The 12,719-nt window shown below is 36.2% G+C and overlaps 1 protein-coding gene across 2 annotated transcripts; it reads right to left on the minus strand.

Annotated features, from left to right (window-relative positions):
• Window positions 1–1,294: 1,294 nt before the first annotated feature.
• On the minus strand, window positions 1,295–12,719 carry LOC120331332 (glutathione hydrolase 1 proenzyme-like). Of its 2 annotated transcripts, none has more exons than XM_078113661.1 (13): window positions 12,683–12,719; window positions 10,025–10,142; window positions 8,834–9,117; window positions 8,246–8,385; window positions 7,126–7,321; window positions 6,709–6,912; window positions 6,281–6,390; window positions 5,998–6,137; window positions 4,353–4,543; window positions 3,759–3,850; window positions 3,041–3,192; window positions 2,687–2,800; window positions 1,295–2,066 (listed from the first exon to the last, which is right to left on the minus strand). In XM_078113661.1, the coding sequence occupies exons 2-13, from the start codon at window positions 10,079–10,081 to the stop codon at window positions 1,914–1,916; spliced, it is 1,833 nt and encodes a 610-aa protein (XP_077969787.1). In that variant the 5' UTR covers window positions 10,082–10,142; window positions 12,683–12,719; the 3' UTR covers window positions 1,295–1,913. The 2 variants fall into 2 exon arrangements, with proteins under 2 accessions (XP_077969787.1, XP_077969786.1); XM_078113660.1 differs by lacking the exon at window positions 12,683–12,719 and adding an exon at window positions 11,502–11,520.

The raw sequence follows: 12,719 nt of genomic DNA on the forward strand, positions 1-12,719 counted from the left end.
TTTGAACAGAAAATAAAATGCCTAAATGCGCCGAAGTTAGCATCGTCTAGTTTTCTTTGACGTAGGAGTCAGAAATTGGTGACCAAGTTTTATAACAAATGGTCAGTGACGGAAGTAATGATTGTCAACAGTGCGTTGGGTAACATTTATTCTTATTGCTCCGAGTGGGTGCTTTTCCCGAAAATGGGGATATAGAGTCGTGCTTTGTTATTGGACACGAAGTGAACCAATGGATCGTAACAATAGACTGCGGTACCTGATCTGGCAAATACAGAAGTGGTATGATCAGTTGGTATTTCAATTCACGTTGAAACTGTATCATGTAGAATGGATCATCAGAGAACATGGAAAAGCTAGGACAGTCCTTATACAATTACTCTGATACATGTACTGGTTAAGTTACCGCATAGGTTTTCAAGAGAATTGCTTTCGTTTCCATGTATTTGAGCATGGCTCTATTTTTTACTGGTATTGGGGTTTGAAGTCAAACACATAGTCGTATTTCAGCATAGCGGAGACGCAGAGTCAAGGTCAAATAAAAAAAACTTTACACCCTCCTTCGCTTAATTTGCTTGCGTGAGCGCGCGGGTTCCGATACCGAGAAGAACAATTCTGTGTCACGGGATTGCTCGACGTTGTAGGGCTGATTTCAATTATGTTCTGAACAGTTTACTGTTAAATATATTACTTTGCAACCTTGCCGCCCATCTTGTAAAATTTCTTCCAACGTCGTTAATTCAACTTCATACCGTTTGTGGAAGTATCATTTCTTTCATGATCACTAGTATTCCTGGCATCATGTATTTGTCGAATCATGAAAAGGGGAACTAATGGTCTTTTCTAAAATTTCCTTTATAGTTCTATGTTATACTATTCCCATTTATATAAGTATATTAATACTGATCAGGCTACCCAAGGGTTCGAAATCAAACTATATATCCAATCGGGGCTCCCGAAGTATGCGAACCAAGATGGCGGACATCGGAATGTAATATGTGTACTAGGTTAGGGTTAGGCCATAATTTTAGGTATAAATACTACGGGAAGCTCTTGGCTAGTCTTCGAACTGATAATAGGACTAAAATAAGAAAAATTGGAAATAAATTATCGCCTAACCCTAACCTGTTACCCATGTTACGTTCCGATGTCCGCCATCTTGGTTCGCATACTTCGGGAGCACCATCCAATCCAATGTTGGATACGAAGAAGTACGAAGAAGCATTCATTAAACGGCCTGGACCCTAAACCAGGCGTGTAGGCGAGATGTTATACCTAGTAAAATCCAGACTATAAATCAGCTTGATCTTTCAGTTTAATTTGTATCAAAATAAATTGATGCTTAGATAGTAGTATGAAACAGAAATGTTGATACTCCTGAGGTATGTGAACCACGGTTGTGGACAACGGAACGTAATATGAGTACGAGATTAGGATTAGGCCATAATTTCAGGTACAAATACTACGGGAGTCACTTGGCTACTCCCCGATTTCGTAATAGAACTAAAGTAAAGAGAATTGGAATATGATTATAGCCTAACCCTAACCTGGTACACATACTACGTTCCGGTGTTCGCCATCTGGGTACACATACTTCGGAGTATCGAAATGTTAGCTTTTTGCCTAAATCAAAATAAATGCAACGATTGGTATTTCGAAAATATTTCAGTAATTAAATGTCGAAGTAATAACTCTTTCAATAAGGCAAATGTGAAAGATACAAAAATTGTAAGTTAGGTATTCATCAACGAGTTTTAACAAAATTATGCGATATTATAGGAGATGCACTGATGCAAGTATCAGTAATTATAATTACGTCATGTGAGGTCAGTAATATAGAAATAAAAATAGAAAGAACTGCGAATAGACTGTGCTGCTGATGATGTTGACGAGGAGGTTCAATTTTATATCTTTTATTAATATCCATCCGGATAACCACCCTTTCTTTCGTCCGATACAGCGGTTATGTCCCCATTGTCTGGCGATGTGAGGATGGACTGTACGACGGATCCAGGTGGTGCAAACGACTGGACTTCATGATTTTTAGCTTGTAGTCCAGCGATTACATCCTGAAAATATATTGTGACATGACTTGTCAGTATTCATTCAAGCTTGTAGAAAAGGGATGGGTAAGGTTTTTGAACCAGGGACCAAAAATTCTGCCCACTTCGACTTCTACATTTATGACTAATATTCGCAGTGTTACAAAAGCAAACGTGAAAAACAATAAGCCTCATGCCAAGACTGGTGCTAAATTTAACCGCAATCTCAACAAATTCCCTGAGCTATTTTTAGCTAAAACATCGAAATTAGGTTTCAGTTTGGTTGCGGCAGCATCAGGTGGGCCAGATGGAATTACCCAACGGGCCGGATTTGGCCCGCGGGCCGTAGTTTACCCATGTCAGTTCTGGAATCTAAATCATAGACTTTTCAAAACAAAACTTTCATGAATCAAAATATCACGTTAACACGCAAAAAGATGACATACCCTATTGAATTTTCCGCTCTAATTGTGTGGGAGACATGAAGGATATGACGAAAATATTGGTAAGTGATTTAATAAGAATAAAATCTTTTATATATTTGGAAGTTTTATATATTATGTACTATACAGTATCCCAAAGCGCATGTGACTGTGATGGAGAATTTTTCTCTTTTGGCAATGCACAATACTATTAATGACTGTTACCATATTGAATCCTTCTTCGTATTGAATATATTCTGGAAATAACTGATGATGGATACGCGTTCTTGACGTTGCATCTTGAAGAGAATCTCCGAACCACAGTGTGTTTATCGCGACCTGGAAAGTTAAAGATTCCGTTTTAATGTCCATGGACAAAAAGAGTTATTCATTCGGATCGTTTGCAGAAAGCCCCTGACATTTTTGCATTAATGGCGACGGCCTTTTCTAACGCGCGATTTTCGAAAACGTCGCGAGCGCAATCTACAGCACTTAGACGTTTTTCTCAAAGATCACAGTTTTGCGTTAATGGCGGGGGATTTCTATAAAATATCAAATTATCTACTTTAGATTGCTTACCAAACCAGTTCCTGTTGTAATTTTTGTTCCACCAGAAGCTCCAGTGGCCATCCTGATTTTTCCTGTATTTTTGTCCAAAACAATTGTTGGAACCATAGATGACATTGGTCGTTTTCCAGGCGCGATAAAGTTGTTTGGTGACGGAGGCAGCCCTAGAAAATACGTTTAGTTATTTAGTACCTCCATCCGACATTGATACAAATGCCAATTTATCAGAACATTCAAATACATATATTAAAGTTACTACGAGACAATAAAATTACAACCAAATGGTTTTCAAATTTTGGTTGTTTTGGTTTGGTTATCATGTCTTTGTGGCGTTATTCAGCTCAAGTTCGAATAATTTTGTTGAGAGGACTCGGGTCATTTGAAGTATTCAAAAAAGTGTTTCAAGTTTCTTTTATAATTTTGTTTAACGAAATAAGATTGAAGATACTCAATTTCAATTAATTTAAAAAAAATTGATATGAGAATCATGAACGTCGTCCGGACTCTGCATTGGAGTGCATCGCATTGCTAAAGTTTTAGCAATAATTTTTCATGCAGTTACCCGGGAGAAGTTGAAGCCAAAGACAAATTTCATATCTACCAAAATTGAGAATTGCAATTTAAACTAGGTTAAATAAATGAGGTCAATATTTGTCTAACTGTGTGTCAGTTCAAACAGTCTTCAATTTAAATTAATTGTTCAGAATCCACCAAAAGCATCGTTACCTACCAAAATAATTTGTAACATTTGGTGAAGAGAAATCGTCCATCTCGTCGTTAAATATTATTCCTGTACGTATGCCGCGAACTTTGGACCCGAATCTAAACAAAAATCATTATGAACAAAAACGTCATGTCTTCCTATCTATATTTCTGATATTTGAAGTGGATAGTCTCGATTTAAACAGCTGACCGATTATAATTATTGGGAGTTTCATTTAGATTGTGGTCGGTACTTGTGAATGTATATCGTGGCGGTAACACATTTATCAACTGGAATAAGATTTTTGTGGTAACTTGATATTCTGAAAAATGTAATTTAACCTAACCTCAAAAAATTTGGTACTCTCGAAGTATGTGAACCAAGATGGCGGACATCGGGACGTGGTATGTGTAGCAGGTTAGGGTTAGGCTATAATTTTATTCCAATTTTAGTTCTATTTTAGTTCATATCACGAGTTCGAGGATTAGCCAAGTGACCCCCATATTATTTGTACCTGAAAATATGGCCTAACCCTAACCTGGTACACATACTACGTTCCGGTGTCGGCCATCTTGGTTTACATACTTCGGGATTACTAAAAATTCACCTCAATGTACAAACCTCAAGTTTATTGTTCCAGTAGCGGAAAATGCATTCCCATTTTTATCAACAATGCTGATATGAGAAGTCCCAAAATCATTTGGTAATCTGGCAAAATCTCCTCCATAATATGCAGATGGTTGTGTTGTTTCATCGCTGATTTTCAATCGAAGTTCTTCGGCGTAACTAGGAGAAGTCATGTTGGCTACAAGCTAAACAAAACAAGAACGGTGATTGGGTTAAACTGTAAAATTTTTCTGAAAGGGAACTTGGATATTGTGTAATGAAACTGCAGGTCCTTTCTCCTTGTTTATTTTATTTTTTATATTTATATATACACACAAATTGGGGAAATATAAAAAATCGCATCACATCAGGTAATTTGATTAGTTGGTCGATCAATTTATATGAGAAACAAAGAGAACATCGAAAAAATTTCCGTGTAGGTTTATTAAAATACCCTATTCAAAACCATAAAAAAATTCAGTTATTCACTGAAGAACTTCAACGAAAAGCCTTTGGTCATATTATATTGAATATTGTGTAGATACGTCATGACTGATGGTAGTATTGGCTATCAGTTGATGACAAAATCTCTACTAAAATTGCTGACTTCAGATAATTTGTTATCTCGTATGAAAGTATGATTCAATAATCGAGATAAATTTTAATCACAGATTTATATCATTAGGTTGTTGTGCAGGGAAGTCTATGCATGTTCTTATGATCCATTTTGGCAATTTAGTCTCGTATGCGATGTTATTGAATTTGTCACGTGTTTGCTGGAGATCACACAAATACCAATTCTGTATACTCGCCTGATAAAAATTCCAACAAAATATTTACCAAGTCAACAGGAGTTCGGACTACACTGGCTAATAACTGTTTACGCAGTACACAATCAGGAAATAATATGTCCAATGTAAAGACTACTACGGTGCTTACTAAAGTATCGTACTTTGGAAATCCAAAATTGATTCATTTTTATCATGATGTGAAACTTGGCATCCGGTGGTGACCTATGTAAATTATATTTACGAGCGGTAAACAAATCGAAGGATGTCATCGTGCAGGATACACACACACTTAGCGCTCTGAACACGGTGACGATGCAAATTTGTTCAAAGAATCAATGTATATCAAAACGTGCTTTATTATCATGAGTAAGCATTAGGCGTTAACAACAACCAACGTATGAACTTATGGAATGCTCGTTGGCGCCTGAATTACATTTTTTAGATATTCAAATGAACTCTGGTTTGCTTTTGGTCAAGGTTTGGACACGGTCGAAAGGTCCTCAGTATTTTTTGATTATTCTACAATTTTCTACCAATTTTACTCTTTTGATTGGATGCATTCGAGTATCGTGATACACGCTCTATTTTATGGCGACTGAATTCTTATTTTACAGCTATGATGGAGCTACTACAGTCTTTCAGAGATGATCGCAAAATGAATTTTCGATTATTTACATGTAACTCCCCATAACGTCGCAAATTCAGTACATATACGTTTGTATTAATATATATGTGTGTCCTTGAGGCCCATATACAATTTTAAAATTCATTCGACGATTATATGGTCGTTCGATTTTCAATTTATGAGTTGTTTCTCTTGTGTGTAAGTAAATAAGTCCTGAAATAACATATATATTAAACTTCCCAACCTCTCTAACGTCATCGTTGAATCGTTCATCTCCAAGTTCAGATCGATGAGCGTAAGCAAATTTGAATGCTTCCACGATTCTATGGTATGTTAGAATAGACGCTTGTGTTCCTTTCAAACTGTCAGGCGTAAATTCATAACCTTTATTAGACAAATGAGTCGGATGAATTATACATACAAAGCATCAAAGCATGGACAAAATTGATTAGGAATGGATGCATACATCGAGTGTAAGTGTGTGTATTCTGTCTCAGTTGATATTAATTTAAAAAAAAAACACTTACCATTCAATATATTAAGAATTAACGTAAGGACTGCTCCACTGCTAGGAGGTCCCGGTGTATATAAAAAGTTATTCCCGATTGATATATTGAGTAATGGCTTGACCTCAACTCTGTGAAGAAAAGTTAAAGCTAATATTAAAGCTAATATTTTGTTATTATCACTGAATTTGGAAACTAATACTTGGCGCTTGGAATCGACTACTTGAATATTCGAATTATTATAAGAAGATTCTTTTTAATTCGACAAATGTATTCGATTTGACTTCGATATCACATATTATTTGAAAGATAGGTTCTCGGTAGATTTCAATCCATAAGTGAATAATTTAATTATTGATTTGGTGTCACGTAAGTGTAAGACAATTGCTGACTTGCCATGTAAATTAGAATGATAAAGCATAACCTAAATACAAATAATTTGCACACACTGATATTTATTTAGGTCTTCTATTGTGATAATAGAATCTTCCACAGCGTCTTCTATGTCGGCAACTATTCTCTTCGCAAGTGTTCCGTTATAGAAGCCATGAATACCTTCGTCTGCAATAGCACGTAATGTTTGTGCAAATGTAGGCCTGACAATTATGTCCCCTTCTTTCTTGAGACTACCGTCAGGGTTGGTGAAGATAGGTCTGAAAATATGTCGTCGAGTGAGAAAAATCTCGGTACTATGCCGTAGCTTACAACCTTCTAAGAATATAGTGCGACATACAAAATACGCTTGTCGATAATAAAGCGCATTTATAATGAAATACTATTTTCATTTTTTCTTAACCATGATGAGGTGTTTTACTTCGGGCGATAAGATCCATATAAATATTGAATTATTCAGAATAAATCATTACTTCAAATTAAAAGTAGAATTCATGATATATTGCTCTTCTTTCGCAATATCTCGTTCAAGTGCTAAACTGACTCTCATCCCCTCATATGCAATTTTTATCGAATCTTCGAACAATTCTTCCCATGGTAGAAGTCCATATCTCTGATGGGCTTCCCAATACCCAGCAACTTCTCCGGGTACCGCTATTGCTCTCGAACCTGAGTGATACAATTAGAAAGAATTTTATTAATTTTATACAAACTATTTGGTAGCCGCTCGACGTTCAAACATCGGTACTCCCGTAGTGTATGTTACCAGGTTAGGATTAGGCCATAATTTTATACAATTTTCCTTATTTTAGTTTTATTACGAGTTCGGGGCCTGTCTGTGTTAGCCAAGTGAACATACATATCCCCATATCAACTACGAAAAAAGAAAACTCGAACATAATAACTTATTCGAAAAAGGCAAAGATTTAAATGACCATGTTTATGTATGTAATACGGACCATAGGGCCTTTAGCTGTGTGCCCGAGCATGCGGCAGTGCGACTTTTCGGAAATCGAAACGCGGATTAGATGCACGTACAGAAGTGGTCACTGAATAGTATGTGTGTGTATAGTTTGTCCACTTGACACACACACACACACAAATTCCCTTCTCGAAAATGAACTAGTGAGGGGTCGCATGAACGAATTTTATGATAGGAATTTTCCGGAATGCCATTAAGTCGAAGTGTCTAGTGAAGTGAATTTTGTTTTGTGTTTCCTGCAGTTTTTCTCGTGCATGATTTTTGTGCATCAAAAGAATTTACAGAATCGTCAAGCAACGTGATACTGAAATTGTTTAACGCTTAGTTATGCATCAATTGCTCCATAATATTGTTGACGGCTACCGATATTACAGTTGCATATTTTATAAACTGTAATCATAAAAATAAATCGAATAAAAGATACTCATTTGTTAAATGCTGATGATAAGCAATTCAAAATAGAAATGATGTTTGCCAGAGAGTCTATACGCAAAACAAATAGCATAGACTTATAAATATTAACATTGCGTAGTCGAGCAATCTTGCTTGTAATGAAAATCAGCTCGGAAGTTACTACTACTGTTAATGACGATCACTATGATATAACAAACCTATTTGTGAGAGAAATCCATTTCCATCAAACATATCTTTATCAGCAGCCAAGGGTGCAGTTTCCCTGCTGTTGATAAATAACGTATCTCCCGTTTTAGCATCGAAAACAGACATGAAAGATCCGCCTCCGATACCAGCACTGAAATAAAATATAATTTCAGCCTTGAGTCATTAGAATAAATTATTTTTACAAAACAAAGCTGTCAGTTGTATATTTTGCAATACCACCAACCTCGCGAACGGGGAAGTGTAGGTGCTTTCATTTTTACTTCTTTTTCTATAGGTCAAATAGTACTGAAGTTTTTAGAATATGGATCGTTTGCAGAAAGTCCCCGCCACTGATGCAAAAATGTGAGATTTGGGAAAAACACCTTCACCATGTTTCAAAATGAAAGTATTCAGTTCGGGTTCGGGTTAGAAATGATTTGAAATTTTGAATTTCCAGCACAACCTGTATTCCTTACCCTAACTGAATAATTACTTATTTTGAGCGATGGCGGGGCTGCTTTTCCGGACGGGGGGTTATACAAAAGATCCGAAAATTCTTGGCGATAGAGCGTTCAACACAATGTTGAAATTGTTCTTACCTTTGTGGGTTATACAGGCCTCCGCATACCATAGTTGCTATTCCTGCATCAACAACGGAGCCTCCTTTCTTCAAGATCTTTGTACCGATTTCAGAACAAGGCCCTGCATCCGAAGCCACCGCTGCTGTCGAATACTCTGCATTGTTCGGGCGGTTTACTATATTTTCATTTACTTCGTTAGTGCATTTTGGAGGTGGTAATCCGAAGTAGAGTCCAAAAAATAAAGCAAGGCCGATAAGAACTCCAACAAGAAACCCGATTCCAAGATACGCTCGAGACGATTTCTGTATAATCGATGTAAAGTAAATCAATCACAAAGTTAGATTATCTATAAGAATTGTGGTATATATCAGGAATAATACTCCAATGTCACTTATTTTACGGAAAGGGCATATTGAATAAGCATTACAAGTTGGTTTGCGTGCGGAAAACAATCGAACCTATATCAAACACAGACAAAGTGTTAAAAAATACCAAATTCACTGCCTATGAGGAAATTCTTTCATCTTCAACAACTGTGAATTTGAGCAATTGGTCCAAAATTAGAATAAAATAAATTGAACGATGACAACAACAATTGTATTGGCCCACTTCGTACCCGAGCACTTAATGCAATGAATAGAAAGAATAAATAAGGTCTGAACTATACTTTGCATAAGAGAATGAATCAAATAGAGATTAAATTTTGTTTGTTCAGTTTTCTTTCAGCTTGTTTGCCTCGAGTGTACAGTTTTTTAAGACATTCTGATTTAATAGTCTCGTATTTTAAATAGAAAGATTTATTCGTCGTCCTTATCCCATACTGGGAATAAACGTATCAAAGATAAATTGTATCGTTCACCGTTCACAGCAAACAATTTATTCACGCAATGAAACAGACTTGCCGTTGATTAAAATAGTGTTGAAACACGTCCAGTCACCTACCGTCTTTATTCGAATCACACAAGTCTCAACTGGTGTGCAAATGTAGCTGTGTTCGGAATATTTTCTATATAGTCTCCTACAACTACTAATTCAACTTTTAACTACTGTTCCTGTAAATACGAATTTCCAACTATCGCATGAAAATCGAAGAAAGCACTACCATCTACCTTATAAAAATATCAGCTACATAAAAATAATATTTATTCCGCGACAAACGAGATTGATTAGATTGAGTCACTAGCAGAAACTTAAATATATTATGCTTACCGCCATGTTTGGACTTTGTACCTCTGTAGCTGAGCCTTGTGAATAACCTCCGCTCATTTCACGAGATCGGATTATATATATCCCCTTCCAGCGAACCTTCTTCGCAACTTTGCAGTTACTTTAAATAAGAAAGAGTGATCAGTTTGTCGACAAATAAGATAACAAGTTTGTTGCCGGTTTTATAGTTTGATAACTCTTTCTACAATGCCTTTAGTTAATCATACACTAGGTAACAGGTATTTCAGCTATAATATAAATATTTAACAAAACGATGTCGTCATACCAAGTAAGATATTTGAACTAATGGATAATTGAGATACTGTGTGCCCATGTACGGTTTCTTTCTCTTTACCTTTCTATTAGACGATACGAGCACACGCAGACTACAAATATGCTGTGAGAGGACAACAAAACACTTTTGAAGTATTGTTGACAAAGGGATTTTCACGAAAAATGAGAGCGTCAGACAATTCTATAACTGTTTTATGAGTTGAAATAGTATTATCTGCGTTAGCAATGAGCTGCGTGGCATAATCATAGCTTATGTCCTGATTGTAAACCGCCACCACACGTAAACGTTTTACATCGTAAATATATATTTGCTCACAGACCCAATTTGAAGAATTCTGACTTTCTGCTTTTAATTAAGAAACGTACAGTGCGTAACGTCACTTGACAAATGAGTAAACAGGGCGGGAAATAATTGCGACTTTGAATTAAAAAACTTGGCCTAAATCACTATACGGGACGACTTCAGTTTGCAATTCGACTACATAATATTGTATAATGCCGTTAAAACAGGAAGTTCAGATACTCTCATCCTCGAATTGCGCGCACATCCTGAGATTACACTGAACGACGTCACAAAAGTCAAAAGCTCTGTTACTGCGAATTTCAATTCTTTTCTGCTTGGTTATTCATATATTGTCTTTAAACGTATATGGCTTCGTAAAATGAGACATGAGAACTAATTTTATGCCATCCCAAATGTTTGCATACGGTGTGAGTGTATTTAAATCATTTCATGACTAATACTTGTGTATGCCTTACGCTTACATATACATGAGTCACACTTGAAGTGCCTAATTTTCAAACTTATATAAACCTAATAATATGTTTTTTTGTCTTTTTCCGCTTGACAAAGATAATCTCTTTGTCGAAGGAAGAAGTGGTTACTGGCGCACGAATTTCCCGAACATATTTCTCCTAGCACGTTTCAGTTTGTATTTGACTTTTAGATCCCGACGAAAAATTTTGGCACACTGTAAACTATCCAATTCTATCGATATTGATCTATTCTAGAGCATGTTACACTTAATAATGGCGTTGGAAGTATTTGCGTAATTCGAAAGATTGAATATCAATACTTTACACGAGGATTTCTATTTACGCAGAATCGCCTTTTCAGATCGGCTGTATGCACTTTCGTCACAATACAATTTTCTAATATAATATGCTTAACCCCGTCTTCAGCTACCTGACAGTGTTCTGAAGTCTCACTCATCGCATTGAAGACTGTCTGCATCGTGGAAGAATAATTGAATGGCCTTATCTTTTGACCTAATCTGAAATGGGAAAGTAAACATTCGAAGCTTGTTGACATCCGTTGGAATGTCATTGACTGGACTATAGGGATTTATATATATATGTGAATGGATCTAATAACCTTATTTTCTTCTTTATAGTGGTTAACATATATGTTTGCAAACGTGATGAGGGCTATCGAATTTTTTCTAAAGTTAAACAACACGCTCTGTCACACATAGGTTATCGATCAAATCAAATCGTCCATTGGAAACTTTTTACAAATTTTGTTTTTGGCTTGAAGGTACTGCTATCAAGAATTGTGCCGGAGGTCAGAAAAAAATAGGTAAACTCGAAAAAAAATCGCAAATATTCAAATTTAGATAACAATGACCTCGAGTGCTGCGTCAGACTAATTTTATTTTAAGGTCGCCTCATATGTATGTGTGTCTAATCCTCGTTGTAAATATATACGAGGCAGCAAATACGCAAATAAACCGGCTCGGTGGTCGCGCAACGGTACCTGAACGGTGACCCCTCTTTTGTCTAAATGAGAACCGAGAAGACCGGCCGACAAGCCTGACGCAGAAAGTGTTCCCGTGTTTCATAACAAAAAGTGTTTCTACGAATTAAAACAAAACATAAGACTCTGGGTGGACTATCCGGTGCCATAAGAAACGGAAGAAGTTTGAAAAAAAAAATTAAAGATTAATTTATCAAGTTCACATCACCACGTAATAAACAAATATATGATCGATTTTTATGTGGCGTGACTGCTTGCTTAGTTTTGCCAAATTCGTGGAATGTTCGAAATAGTTCAAATCTGGGATCCTCATTCCTCATTTCTCACGTAAATGACATGTCGAAATAGATAAAATCATTTGTTTTCCACACATTCACGACTACTATAATTACATAATAATGAATTCGAACTCACGGATCGACAGTCATTATAAATACATAAAGCTGCACCCAAACAATAATTACTGCTATTTGATTAAGTGATGAAATTACGCTGGAATAGATAGTAATTCGGAGAATGAAATTTTTGTTTCACACCTATGGAAAACCAAAGCATCGCATTGTACGTGTATGAAAGCCACTAAGTAAGATTTTATAAGAGGGAATTCATACCTGCATCCGAAGTTTCGCAGTATTGTAGAAAATGAGT

This window comes from Styela clava, chromosome 6, assembly GCF_964204865.1.
Source record: "Styela clava chromosome 6, kaStyClav1.hap1.2, whole genome shotgun sequence".
NCBI classification, from domain to species: Eukaryota; Metazoa; Chordata; class Ascidiacea; order Stolidobranchia; family Styelidae; genus Styela; species Styela clava.